Here is a 15,197-nt window from a genome sequence, read left to right as displayed (position 1 = left end):
CTGCTTAAGGATTTGTGTCATAAGATACATTTGTTATACTTGGGCCAGTCCTCTTTCTTTTGATTTCTGTATTTTAGAAAGTAACGTTCATGTGTTACCTTGGCCGTTTGCATTGGATTGCAGCCTGACCCTTTACCATGTCTAATGCCTCAAAGTGAAAAATTTTCTCTTATGAGGTCATATATGAGAATGTCCCAAGTAATCTGGAGGCTGTATTGAGGTTACAAAGAAAGGAATTTTTGAAACCAAGTTTTTGCTTTGTCTTTCCTGTGGATTTTGCTAGCTCTCTGTAAGGCTCAGATTTCCAAGCTATTACATACTAGTCTACCTTCGAGATTTGATCTTTCTGGCTAGAAGGGAGGAACAGGGAAGGGGGACCCAGTTATCTGAAGGTCAGTTCTTTGTTCTCTGGGCTCTTGTATTGGTTCCTGATTGGTGCAAGTCAGGGAAGAGTGCAGCGTTTAGACAGAAATGATAAATGCCATCGCCATGTTGAATTGCAGTATGAATAGTGCTACACGTTATTGTGGCTTTTAGAGATAAAAACAGCTTTTGGTTTATTCTCAACCATGTTCAAAATGTTATCCTGGATTGTTGCGGCTATCTGGTACCTTATCTTCCTTATTCCCCTGGGCCCCCCATTATTGTGTCACCAGGAGTGTACTCAAGGACAGAAAGGGGGAAAAAAAAAGGTTCAGTCAATCCAAATAAACCCAAACAACTCAGACAAAGCACGCAGCACACTGAGCACGTGTGCCTGCCCTCTCCCGCCAAGCCCTGCTATTAGCACCAAAGATCGAGAGTTGTCATTAGTCACAACAATGGCAAAGATACCGAGTAAACTGTGTTCCAGGCACTGTTCTTCTCCCTTAATTGTCACAATAGCTTTATGAGTTAGACATGATAATTTTTCCAGTTTTATAGATGAGGGAACTGACACACAGGAAGGTGAAGTGATGTGACCAGCTTGTCAGACTTTAAATCAGGGAGTCCATTTCTAGAGCCCTTGTTCTTAACCATTCTGCCCTGACTAGTTCAAATATCTAGTGAAAGTCTGTCCGCATCTCATTTCAAATATCAGTGAAAGTCTGTCCCCATCTTCCATATTATCTTTCTGGTTCTGTGGCGGGTGTGGTGTGGGGGCGGGGGACGATGGCTCTGTCCAGGTGTGTAAAATTTCTTTGTAGACTTACCACATAGGGCTTTTGGTTTTTTGTTTGTTTGTTTGTTTGTTTTGTTTTTTTTAAGATAAGTCTATTTCAGGATTTAGATTGGGTGAATTCTAAACCACATTTCTTTCAAAGCCAAGGTGATGTTTCATCAAACACTAGGATCACAGAAATCTTTTCAGCTGTTTCACTCCCCTTCATGTGTTGGGCTTGAGATGAACCCTTTGGACTGCTGCAGTGGCATTATAACAATAAATCCTGAAAGGGATCTGAGTTCAGCTATGCCGAGTGTGAATACTTCGCATTCCTGCTCATAGTTGAAAAGAAAGGAACTTGTTTTTTTGTAGACGCCATAGGATTTAGAGTTGGGTAGATTTGCATGTGATACCCTCTCCCCGACACACACACACACACTCTCTCTCTCTCTCTCTCTCTCTCTCTCTCTCTCTCTCTCTCGCAGTGAGGGACCTTGCACAAATTACTTGATAACCTTGGTTTCATTTTCCCTGTTAGTAAAACAGTGCAGTAATAACTACCTCTCAAGATCGTTGTAAGAGTTTAATACAACAATTTTGCAAAATGTGAGGCACAAAGCTATCTTTCAGTAAGTATAAGGATCTCAGTGCTTTTCCTCTTTACCAGTGATTTTGACTCTTCTAAAGGAGGTGTGTTGTGAGGCTCCAGTAATAATTTCACTATTACCCATGAGCTGTCACTCAAAACTCTTCAGTATTTTTCATCATTATCATATTTAAGACACAGAGCATTTTTTGCATGATTACATTTGTTCCTTTTATCTAGAAAACCCCTTATGCTTTACAAGTATCCATCTTAGGCCACATCCATTCATTCATGTATTGACCAACAACAGCAACAAAAATTACGGAGCCACTGCAGTGTCAAGGCCTGCCTTGCCCTCAGTCTTCTCATAGTCTAGTAGAGGAAGACAGCTGTGCACACAAAGAAATTATAGATACACGGATAGAATCTGGACAGTGTCAGGGAGTGGGGTATAATGAAAGAGGATCTGTTGATTCTCCCTGGCTAGAGTTCCTGGAGGGATGGGGAAAGGTGTGACCAGGGAAGACTTCTGATGAAAGAGTTGAATCTTGAGAATGTAGCCCTTTGGGGCGCCTGGGTGGTTCAGTTGGTTAAGCATCTGACTTCAGCTCAGGTCATGATCTCCTGGTTCCTGGGTTCGAGCCCGGCATCAGGCTCTGTGCTGACAGCTCAGAGCCTGGAGACCGCTTCAGATTCTGTGCTTTCCTCTCTCTCTGCCCCTACCACGCTCTCTCTCTCTCTCTCTCTCTTTCTCTGTCTCTCTCAAAAACATCTAAAAGAAAACATTTTAAAAATGTAAAACGAAGCCCATGTTCCCCAGGTAGATTGTTGGGAGTGGAGCATATTATAGAAAAAATGTTCTAAACCAGAGAACAGCATGAGCAAATGATCAATGGTAAGAATGGGCAAGACACATTCAGGAATAAAGTGGAAGGACTGTTAAACTTGCGCCAAGCACTTCTATAGGTCCTGGATTTCATAGCTCTTATTTGTTGAGTGCTGGTATGTTCCACGTGCATCTCACCTTATTCCCACAGCAGTTTTGTAAGGTAAGTGTTGTTGTTCCAGAATCTGCAGATACTGAAATTGAGGTTCTAAAGATGAGGCATTTGCCCAAGAGCATATAAGTGAGGAGTCAAGGCTCTCAGTCTGAGGACAGAATAACTACAATAATAAAAACACCAAGCCAGTCATAGAGTGCTGGGCATGCTTTGACCTGCACTGTCTAGTACAGTATCCACTAGCCACATGTGGCTATTTAAAATAATTAAAGTTGAATAAAATAGAGAAGTCAGTCCCTCAGTTGTGCTATCCACATTTTCAATTGCTACACGGGCCTGGTGACTACTCTAGGGGACCGTGCAGATAGAGAACATTTCCATCATCTCCAAGTGTTCCCTCTATTGGACAGCACTTTGCATACGTTAACACATCTAATCCTTGTAACAATCCTAGAAGAGGATACCATTATTCATATTATATAGATGGGGAAACCGAAGCATAAAGATTAGAAACGTGATTAAGGTCACATGATGAACGAGTCCATGCCTTGAAACACAACACTGTAATGCCAACCCCATGGGTTGTACTCTATATAACATGAATGAGCATTAGTCAGAAGAATAGAATTCAGTGCTTGCTTGCATATAGACTAGTGTTTAGTCCCCTGCAGAGCAAATGTCTTCGATATGGTTCCTGCCCTTCCAGGAGCTGACAGTTATTGGTACAGGTTTTGCATACGTGAGGCTGGTGGTTTCTAGAGAGCCTCCTCCCAGGGATCCTATCAACCTTTTAGGAACAACTAAGCTTGGTAGAACCACACATTTGATGGAATTTGTCACTCCATTCATGCCTCTAACTGGCCAAGTCTGCAATCTAAAATGATACAGTCTTAGGTAATGTTCAAAACCCTTTTCATTCTTTTTCTCTTTGGAGAAGGTGTCTGAGGCTGTTATTTCAAGAGAATCTTTTTCAAGATGCCAACACATCTGTAGCAGATCTTTTATTTTCAAACATGGGGAAAAAAACTGCAGACCGGGAGGCTAAAAAACCTTAGTGTGAGCTGTAGCTCTGCCTCTCAGTAGCTAAATAAACTTGACTAAGTGACTTCACGTCTCTGAAATTCAGTTTCTTCGACTCTGATCTGGAGAGAAAATAACATATCGCAGGATTTTCTAAAAGCTAAATGAAGGGTACAGTGTTTGAGGATGCTTTGCAAGTTATAAAGTACTTTATATAGCTGTCAAGTATGAGATAATTCTAACACAAATGCTAGAACTTGAGATGCTTTTCTTCCATATAATCCTCTAAAGTGTTCAAAGCAGTGTGGCTTGATAAATTACAGGATAACTTACTCTTAATTGTAACATTTGCCATTTCTTTTTTCTTTTACATGAATATTGTAGATATTTTAAAGATGGATGGAAGGAATGATGGATGGTTGGTAGATAGGGGAGAGGGAGAGAGACAGCACATAGGCTAAACAGGAGAGTTGTACAGGAGGTTTTAATTTTTTCTTCTTAATTTTGTTCTAAAACATAATCCTGATAGGTACTGTGGTCTGTGTATGTGGAGGAGTAGGAATCATTAAATAAGACTTGCATTGATTCATTGACTCAGCAAGCTTGTTTTTCTGATTATTTTTTTCATTCAAAAGTTTATTGAGCAACTACCACCGCTGAGCGTTATGCAACTTTCAGGGAAAATACGATTGAATGTCTCACTTTGTGTGTGTGTGTGTGTGTGTGTGTGTGTGTGTGTGTGTGTGTGTGCTGATTTCTTCAGCTGCTCATTTTGCCCTTTAAACTTTCTGCTTTAAAGAAGCTGATACTTGATCGTCATATGAAGGGCCCCAGCAGTGTTGAGGGCTGTGCTTGTCAAAATCGTGTCTCGTGAATTGTTTCCTGATGTACGAGTGCAGCCTGTGAGTCCTCTTTGGATTGTGAAATGTATTTATTCAGAAAGAGAAATCTCCTTCTGCCCTTTGTTGCTTTCCCTGCTTTGGGCCTCTTTTCTCAGGGAAGGCCCCTCCAAGCTCTATGTGGCCAAAGGAAGAATGAGATATGTCAGCTCTTGGATTCATGTGGCCTCACAGCGGGCATCAGCTACGCACTGCTATTGAATAGGGTGGACGTGAGGCAGGGTTAGAGGGCTTCTCCTGAGAGAAATTGGACATGACCTGCCTCTTACCCATGTTAGACACGCCTGACCTGAGGTTATCCACATCTCGGAGCTTGAGAATGTAGGATTTGGGGATGCATTTTTCTGCCTTCCTGTTGCCAGGAAAGGGGAAACTTGACTTGGTTGTTTGAAGAAGCACCGTGTGTATTGTGTACTGAGAATGGCTGAGAAAGGATCTCCATTTATGATCCATGTCTTCCGTTGTGAATGTGATGGAACAGTTCAAACTATGATGTACAATGGCAGAATGTATGGCTAAAACTCAGATTTTCTAACTCTAAACCCATGGCTCTTACCAATGTTCCATGGTGTGCCAACACTTAGAAAGGTATTTCCTTTATATGAGACAGTCTAACATCAAAAATTGGAGGAGTAGAGAAAGAACATGGGCTTTGGAATCGGGCAGGACAAGGTCAAATCCTGACATTCCTCCTTCTATCTGTATCACCTTGGGCCTGTTACTTGAACTCTCTGATCCTTTCCTTCTGCATATGTTGAAGGGGGGAAAGAATATGTATGCTTTATGGATGTTATGGAAATTAAGTGAGATAACATTTGAAGAGCTTGGCCCAGTACTCAGCCGATCTTAGATGTCTTATATGTTTGCTAGAAAGACATGAAAGGAGACCACTATCTCTTGGGAAATAATTCAGATGATGTTGATGCTGATGATGAGCTGGTACTGGGGTCACTGTGGTAGTGGTGATGGAGACATAGCTACCATTAACCAAACTTTTATTTTTAAACATCTGCTCAGTATCAGAGCAACCATATGACATTGCCATTTTCTTCATTTTATAACAGGTCTTCCTGTCTCCAAATTCCACTCCTCTCCTATACGACACCCTAGTTCTCAGAGTCCCAGCCTAGAATATCAACAATGAATCTACTGGAGAAGAAACAAAGAAATATTTGTCACAGACTTCTTTTTCCCCCCATTTTGCTATTTGAAACCCTGTGAGATATGCTTCGCCTGTGCTTTATGTATGTGGAGCCAGTAAATATAGGTCATCATCAGAAATTCCTTGAACTTATTTATAACACTGTGGACCAGCAGTGGCTACGCTCTCTCCTGTCAGGGATCTCAGCATCAGCATCTTTAAGACATCAATATTTTGAGATATACAGATAAGTAAATATCAGCCACTAATTATTGGGTTTTTACCTTGGAGAAAAAACCTAAGAACCAGCAGTTTGAAATCAGACTGCCTGGATATGAAGCCCAGCCCTGCTTCTTGTGAGCTTTGTGAAGTTGGTTAAGTTCCTCTCCTCATTTGTAAGCTTCCATTTCCTCATCTCTGAAATGAGGTTGATAACAGTTGGAAGAATAAAATGAGACATGCATGGGGAGGGGTGTGTAAAACGAGCTCAATTCATACTAGCTCATATCTAGGGTTTCTTCCTGTGCAAAAGCCTTTGTGCCCTGGATGAGGAGCTCTGTCACTCAGGGTCCACCCAGAAAAATGTAAAGTGCTCTAAGTATTTAACAAATAGAATTCAGTACACATAAAAAAGGTGACCCAGATCATGAAGGGGCTTCTCAAGAAGGGCTATATCCCCATAAAGCAAGCTGGAAATCAGCGAAATAGAAGCTGCTACTACCCCTTTAGGCTAGAGGGACAAAGGAAACAGGTTACCAGAGTCCAAGGGTGGCAGACACCAGCAGATGTTAGAGCCATGCGGCCCTGTCAGCGGGCTGAAGTCATCATGCAGGAGGAGACATGCTTTGGCTCTCCGCTTCCTGCAGCCCTCAGATCTCCCAGCCGACCTTGGCTCACTTGGAGTCTGGGAACCGCAGTCTGCAGGCACCCACGGTACTGAGCAGAGCAGAGGACTTGATGAAAGCCAATAGGAAGTCTTACAGTCTCAGTCTCGGACCTCAGTTGCCTGATTGCTGAGACCTCGCTGCTGTGATAACCACCACGGGAAGTTCGAAAGAGTCTTACTCCCCCCTGCTGATGGGTCTCTGATGAACAATGGCTGAGGTTTTCAAGTTGCTGTGCTTGGGAAGGTAGAATTTGGAAAAAGCCTTGGAAAAACCTAGAAAGTTGTTGGAATGTAAGGGCCTGTCAGTGGCCCTCTAGATCCTGCTTTCTGGAAAGGCCTGCTTGCCTGGGCAGCCAACACCTTTAATATCTGGGGATTTGTGGTCCGAGGAGGTGTCCCCAACCCCGCCTTTCCCCTGGCCGATTCCTGCAGAATGCAGCAGTGTAGACCCACTTCCTGGGGAAACCTCCCTGAACCCCTGCCTGGGAGCTCAGCTGTCCTTGTGTTCCCCACGCCCTGTCTGTCCTGACCCCCTGCATTGAAGTGCTCCGTTTAGGGCTGTGTCCATCCCACCACACTGTGAGTACCCCCGAGGACAGGGAATTGTCGTCTTTATCCCTGCACCCCCACAAATCGGTACTTTGGCCTCCTGCTCTGCACTAGCGACTCTGTGGAGGCTCCACTGCTAAGCATGTGGATGAGGCAGGCCAGTTTCCAGAAGCTTTTATTATAGAAGAGGCAGGCAGTGGAGGGTTTTTAAAACCACCAGTGTCTCGTGTGCCAGGGATGTTCAAGGATGGGTTTGAATATTGAACAGGGAGACTCCATCTTTCCTGGAGGACCAGGGAAGCCGCCTGAGGAAGTAACATTGAGTGAGGAACGGACAGGAGTTAGCCTGGCCAAGAAGTAGGGGAATGGCCTCTGAGGTAAGGGAGGAACAAGTGCAGAGGTCTTTGAAGTGAGAAGGAGAGTTGAGAGTGGGGGGCGAGGCTGGCACTGCATGGAGCTGGGGAGGTCAGCGGGAGCCCAGGCTCGGCCCTGCCTCAGCGTGCGCTACGTCCTGCCTGTATTGTCCTGAGGAATGTTTGCAGCTCCCCCCTCACGACATCTGCTATATAGCGTTGTGCATAGGAGATACTTGCTGGAGGGGTGCCTGGGTGGTCAGTCCATTAAGCATCGGACTCTTGGTTTCTGCTCAGGTCATGATCTTGAGATTTGTGAGTTTGGGCCCTGAGCTGGGCTCCGTGCTGGCAGCAGGGAGCCTGCTTGGGATTCTTTCTCTCTCCCTCTCTGCCGGCCCCTCCACCACTAACAACCCCCCACACCTCAAAATAAATAAATATTTTTTTTTTTGAAGAAGAAGATGCTTGTTGGCCATTTTAATAAATGATGTGTAATTCTAGGGTCTAAATAGTCTTTTTTTTTTTTTTAAGGGAGAAAAAGGACACCTGGGTGGCTCAGTCTTTTAAGCTTCTGACTTCGGCTTAGGTCATAATCTCATAGTTCATGAATTCAAGCCCCACGTTGGGCTCTGTGCTGACAGCTCAGAGTCTGGAACCTGCTTCAGATTCTGTGTTTCCTTCTCTCTCTGCCCCTCCCTGGCTTGTGCTCTGTCTCTCTCTCTCTCAAAAGTAATTAAACATTTTAAAAAACATTTAAAAAAAAAGAGAGAAAAAGTCATTTAATTGTATCTACCAGGCAATCTTTCAGTACAAAACAGAGGTACAATTTAGATCATAGCTTTGACGGTCCATTTTGTGGTCTGTTATGAAAACTCTAAATTTTGAGGATACAAAGGCAACCTAAGGAAGCAACTGCCACAACATTGTTAGCATTAATTTCAGCTCATCTGGCCAGTTGTGTGAGCTCTGGGTCATTGGCCATAAGTACATTTACCAAAAATCACTTTATCTACATAAAGGCCAAGAGGCTGAATTCACTTTAACTCTTTAGTTGATATTTACCTTCATAATAGCATATAAAAGGAATGTTCAGTTTGCTTGCCCTAACTCTCTGCTACTGTCACAAGAGACTGAGAGGCAGAGAAAGGAACAACGAGGCTTAAAGTCTTCAAAGTCTCACTGATAAAGAATACATTCGTTGCAATTATATTCTTTTTTTTTTTTTTCATTTAAATCAAAGCTAGTCAGCGTATGGTGTAATAATGATTTCAGGAATAGAATTTAGTGATTCATCACTTAAGTGTAATACCCACTGCTCATCCCACCCAGTGTCTTCCCTAATGCCCCTCCCGCATGTAGCCCATCCCCCCACCCAACACCCCTCCAGCAACCCTCAGTTTGTTCTCTGTATTTAAAAGTCTCTTATGGTTTGTCTCCCTGTCTGTTTTTATATATTTTTTTGTTTCCCTTTCCTTATGCTCATCTGTTTTGTATCAAATTCCACATATGAGTGAAATCATATAATACTTGTCTTTCTCTATTTTCGCTTAGCATAATACATTCTAGCTCCATGCACATTGTTGCAAATGGCAAGATTTCGTTCTTTTTGATTGCCGAGTAATATTCCTGTGTGTGTGTGTGTGTGTGTGTGTGTGTGTGTGTGTGTACATACGTACATACATACCATAGCTTCTCGATCCATTCACTTGTTGATGGACATTTCGGCTCTTTCCATACTTTGGCTATTGTCGATAGTGCATCTCTAAAACTTGGGGTGCATGTGCCCCTTTGAAACAACACTCCTATATTCTTTGGATAAATACCTAGTAGTGCAATTCCTGGGTTGAAGACTAGTTCTATTTTTAATTTTTTGAGCAATCTCCATACTGTTTTCCAGAGTGGTTCCACCAGTTTGCTTTCCCACCAGCAGTGCATAAGGGTTCTTTTTCTCTGCATCCTCGACAACATCTGTTGTGTCTTGTATTGTTAATTTTAGCCATTTTGACAGGTGTGAGGTGGTATCTCATTGTGGTTTTGATTTGTATTTTTCTGATGATGAGTGATGTTGAGCATCTTTTTATGTGTCTGTTAGCCATCTGGGTGTCTTCTTTGGAAAAATGTCTATTCATGTATTTTACCCATTTCTTCACTGGATTATTTACTTTTTGGGTGTTGAGTTTGATAAGTTCTTAATAAATAGATTTTGGATACTAACCCTTTATCTGATATGTCATTTGCAAATATCTTCTCCCATTCTGTCGGTTGCCTTTTAGTTTCGCTGATTGTTTCCTTTGTTGTGCAGAAGCTTTTTATTTTGACAAAGTCCCAATAGTTCAGTTTTGCTTTTGTTTCTCTTGCCTCTGGAGACACGTGAGTAAGAAGTTGTGGCCAACATCAAAGGGTTTGTTGCCTGTTTTCTCCTCTAGGATTTTGATGGCTTCCTGTCTTACTGTTAGGTCTTTCATCCATTTTGAGTTTATTTTTGTGTACGGTGTAAGAAAGTGGTCCAGGTTCATTCTTCTGCATGTTGCTGTCCAATTTTCTCAGCACCATTTGTTGAAGAGACTGTTTTCAATTGCATATCCTTTCCTGCTTTGTCAAAGACTAGTTGGCCATATTGTTTGTGGGTCCATTTCTGGGTTCTCTGTTCTGTTCCATTGATCTGAGTGTCTGTTTTTGTGCCAATACCATACTGTCTCGATGATTACAGCTTTGTAGTATAGTTTGAAGTCCGAGATTGTGATGCCTCCTGCTTTGGTTTTCTTTTTCAAGATTGCTTTTGCTATTTGGGGTCATTTCTGGTTCCATACAAATATTTGGGTTGTTTGTTCTAGCTCTGTGAAGAATGGTGTTATTTTGATGTTTATTTTGGTAAGGATTGCATTGGATATGTAGATTGCTTTGGGTAGTATCAACATTTTAACAATATTTGTTTTTTGGACTCATAAGCATGGAATGTTTTGCCATTTTTTTGTGTGTCTTGTTCAGTTTCTTTCATAGGCTTTCTATAGTTTTCAGCATATAGATTTTTCACCTCTTTGGTTAGGTTTGTTCCTAGGTATTTTATGGGTTTTGGTGTAATTGCAAATAGGATCGATTCCTTGATTTCTGTTTCTGCTGCTTCATTATTGATGTATAGAGATGCAACCAATTTCTGTACATTTATTTTATACCCTATGACTTTGCTTAATTCATGTATGAGTTCTAGAAGTTTTTTGGTGGAGTCTTTTGGGTTTTCCACATAGAGTATCATGTCATCTATGAAGAGTGAAAGTTCGACTTCCTCCTTGCTGATTTGGATGCCTTTTATTTCTTTGTGTTGTCTGATTGCTGAGGCTAGGGCTTCCAATACTATGTGAGAATGGACATCCTTGTTATGTTCCTGACCTTAGGGGGAACTCTCTCAGTTTTTTCCCACTGAGGGTAATATTAGCGGTGGGTCTTTCATATGTGGCTTCTATGATCTTGAGGTGTGATCCTTTCATCCCTACTTTCTTGAGGGTTTTTTATCAAGAAAGGGTGCTGTATTTTGTCAAATGCTTTCTCTGCATCTATTGAGAGAATCGTGTGGTTCTTATTCTTTCTTTTATTAATGTGATGTATCACATTGATTGATCTGTGGATATTGAACCAGCCCTATATCGCAGGTATAAATCCCACTTGATCGTGTTGAATAATCGTTTTAATGTATTGTTGGATCCAGTTTGTTAGTATCTTGTGGAGAATTTTTGCATCCATGTTCATCAGGGAAATTGGTCTTTAGTTCTCCTTTTTAGTGGGGTCTTTGGTTTTAGAATCGAGGTAATGCTGGCCCTGAAGAATGAATTTGGAAGTTTTCCATCCATTTCTATTTTTTGCAACAGCTTCAAAAGAATAGGTGTTCCGTCTTCTTTAAATGTTTGGTAGAATTCCCCTAGAAAGCCATCTGGCCTTGGACTCTTGTTTGTTAGGAGATTTTTGATTACTGATTCAATTTCTTTACTGGTTACGGGTCTGTTCAAATTTTCTATTTCTTCCTGTTTCAATTTTGATAGTTTATGTATTTGTAGGAATTTGTCCATTTCTTCCAGTTTGCCCAGTTTGTTGGCATGTAATTACTCATTATCTTCTCTTATAATTGTATATCTGTGGTGTTGGTTGTATACTTTCCTCTTTCATTTGTGATTTTTATTTATTTGAGTCCTTTCCCTTTTCTTTTTGATCAGTCTGGCTAGGGGGTTATCAATTTTGTTAATTCTTTCAGAGAACCATCTCCTGGTTTCATTGGTCTGTTTTTTTTTTTTAATCCGATATCATTGATTTCTGCTCTAATCTTTATTATTTCCCTTCTTCTGCTGGTTTTGGCCTTCATCTGCTGTTCTTTTCCCAGCTTTTTTAGGTGTAAGTTAGTTTGTATATTTGAGAACTTTTTTCCTTCTTTAGGAAGGCCTGGATTGCTATGTCCTTCCCTCTTATGACCACCTTTGCTGTATCCCAGAGGTTTTGGTCTGTCATGTTTTCATTTTCATTGGCTTCCGTGTAGTTTTAAATTTCCTCTTTAATTTCTTGTTTAACCCACTCATTCTTTAGTAGAGTGTTCTTTAATTGCAAGTATTCATGGTATTTCCAAATCTTTCTTGTGGATGATTTCGAGTTTCATAGTGTTGTGGTCTGATCTCGATCTTTTTATACTTGATGAGGGCTGATTTGTGTCCCAGTATGTGATCTGTTCTCGAGAATGTTCCATGTGCATCTAAATAGTCTTCTTAGCTCTGTCATCACATTTATAACTTCATTTATCTGGGAGGTATCAACAAATAACAGTCTGGAGAAGAAGCCTGAGCTTATACCGTTTATGAGAAAGTCTCCATTATCTCACATTCTTTTAACAGAAACTCGCTGTCAGTCACCCTACCCTTTACACTGAGAGTTCTCTGATGAGTAATAGTAAGAATGGGGACCTAGAGAGACCAAAAAGATTGAAATCATCAAACAGCTCAAGTGCCTTCTTTGAGATTGAAATGTGTTGTGCTAAATCAGATCCATTCAGCTCTGCCCTTTACTAGCAGTGTGACCTTGGTCACTTCACTCAACCTCTTCGTACCTCCGTTTCTCCACCAATGTGTGTGGCATTACTAATACGAACTTGAGACAGGGTTAATATAAAATGAGATCGTCCATGTGAATATGCAGCATGGTGCCCTGGTATTTCCTGGGCACAAAATCGCCAATAGCTTCACCTTTTATTATTCTAATTACAGCTACTATTATTACTACAACGTTAGATACTATACATTGACCAGAATCGAGCATAGACATAATGTGCTTCCTAGCTTCTCGGTGGCAGGCAAGTATGTTCTGTTGGTTTCCATTTGAGACTGGCTTACACAGGAATGCTTTCTTAACATTTAGTTATAAAAAGGAGTGTTGTATGCTTGTTCTTGGCTTTCTTTTCTCGTTTTTTTTTTAAGAGGGTTTTGTTTTATTTTGCTTTCTCGCAGGAGTGATTGGAGCAGATGTGAGAGGGCATGGCCTTGCCTGTGAGGGACAGCCAGTGACGTCACGGCTGGCTGTCATCTGTGGAACATCTTCTTGTCACATGGGGGTGAGTCTGAAGGGCTGAGGGCGGGGCCACCACAGGGGATGGAGGGGGGGCAGCCCAAGAGGAGATGTAAATGGCTGGCCCCTCCTTTGCCCTTCAATTCCTTCCCTTCCTGCTGCCTGCCTGCTCTGTTTTAGCCACAAGCCCAGCCCTTCTCCCAAAAGCTGTGCTTAAATTTGCCAGATCTTTTCCCCCTGAGCTAGATTCTTAAAAAGTATGAAAAGGTTTGAGTCTGTCTTTGACATCAGCCTGGTCAGAGAGCCCCGGCGTGAGGGGTGAAATTGGATCCAAAGATGGCAATGCCTTCCTCCCAGGCTGATCTGTCCCTAATGGGTCTCTGAGTCTCCTCTGCACAGGGGTGTCTGTTTTCCTTGGCCACGGGGCTCTCTCCCAATCAATATAAATCCATCTCCCTAGAAGCAGCCTGATGATCTATAGAATTAGGCTGCGTATCATGACTTCAAAAGAACACTGATAAGCAATTTTCACTTTGTTAATTTTTCTCCATGAATTAGTGGAAAGGCGTTCTCCAAGATTGCAGTTAAAATTTAGTGCCTGCCCTAAAATTTATATCTTCTTTAAATGCATGAGTCTGAAAGCATTCCATTTCGATAAGTACCCATTTCTACCATATTTTTATTTAAAAGTCATTACTCTGTTAAACTTAGATGGACGACTCCTTGGATGTTTCCCAGATGAGTAAAATAGAGGGCGGGGGGAGGAGGCGGAAGGCGGGTGAGGATTAGAGTGGACACAGTCCGGGGCCGAGTCTCTGTAGCCATGGAAGGAATCATGTGCCGTGTCAAATGTGGGGCCTAGTGACAGTAGGGCCTAGTGAGCCTTTTTTTTTTTTTACCATTAAATATTCTGATTGAGTAAATAGTGATACATCTACTTACTTATGGATCCCCTCTTCTCGTGTCCAGAGCTGTGCTCAGCCTTGGGGACGTGAGGGTGACCTGAAGGCTCCTGTTGATGAGGCATGGTTACAGCAGCCATTACAATACAGTACAAGGCCCCGGGGTATCAATTTGGATTGAACTTGTGATCCTGAGCATCTGCGATATGCCGACATTGTGCATGGCTTCCCAGCGCAGGGGGATAATGGAGCCAGCCGCATTGGTTTCCAGTTTTAGTCCCTCTGCTTACTAAGTATGCGCCCCCTGGCAAGGAACTGACCCCCTCCAGGCCTCAGATTCCTTATCTGCAAAATGTGGAGATCTCTAGTACATGGCTCCTAGTGTTATGATCAGGCGATGAGGCTATGTGATGTGCTTCCCATGAAGTAAGTTCCTCACAATGGTTAGCTCCTGATGACTAGCACTGGTGCTGTTGGGCAAAAAGGAGACAGTGACTGACTCTGTCCGGGAATGGTCCAGGGTTAGGGACACCTTCCTGAGGGGACCCTTGTGTTAGACCTTCAGGTCATAGGTTTCCTTGACCCTGCCTTTCTCCCGGCCAAAAAAAAAAAAAAAAAAGTTTTCCTATTATTTGTTTCTGTGGACAAGGTTTTAAGTGGGACTTCTTTTAAAAATTTTTTGGTAATGTGTATTTATTTTTGAGACAGAGAGAGAGCATGAGCAGGGCAGGAGCAGAGAGAGAGGGAGACATAGAATCTGAAGCAGGCTCCAGGCTCCGAGCTGACAGCACAGAGCCCGACATGGGGCTCAAACTCACGAGCTGTGGGATCGTGACCTGAGCCGAAGTCGGACACTTAATCGACTGAGGCACCCAGGCCCCCCTTTAACTAAGTTTTCAAAACCCCAGCCTCTTTGTCCCCTTAGCAGCCCTAATGGTAGGGCCCAGCTGTCCCTGAAGGAAGAGATCTGCAGAGGCCTCAGGCTACCTCAAGCAGGAGGCACCCGTTAGGGCAGCTGGTCCTTATTTCCCTTGACACGAGTCTACACTGGTTAGCCTGTCTTAATTGAACGCTGATTGAAACCTATTTAAATCACCCCCCATTTTCACAGGGACACATCTAATCTGGTTTCTCCTGTGAAATCTGAATTTTAGGCATTTTTACTACACTTAATTCGG

The 15,197-nt window shown here is 42.4% G+C and overlaps 1 protein-coding gene across 14 annotated transcripts in view; it reads left to right on the top strand.

Moving 5' to 3' along the window:
* Window positions 1-15,197, top strand: part of FGGY (FGGY carbohydrate kinase domain containing) — a 425,323-nt gene that overhangs the window by 222,925 nt on the left and 187,201 nt on the right. For all 14 annotated transcript variants that reach the window (XM_047872219.1, XM_047872229.1, XM_047872228.1 and 11 more), the window contains one exon: window positions 13,060-13,163. In XM_047872219.1, coding sequence (XP_047728175.1) covers window positions 13,060-13,163 — 104 coding nt within the window. The remainder of the gene's footprint in view (window positions 1-13,059; window positions 13,164-15,197) is intronic.

Source organism: Prionailurus viverrinus, chromosome C1, assembly GCF_022837055.1.
Source record: "Prionailurus viverrinus isolate Anna chromosome C1, UM_Priviv_1.0, whole genome shotgun sequence".
NCBI lineage: Eukaryota > Metazoa > Chordata > Mammalia > Carnivora > Felidae > Prionailurus > Prionailurus viverrinus.
The sequence above is the reverse complement of the archived record's forward strand: the minus strand, read 5'-3'. Positions and strand labels throughout refer to the sequence as shown.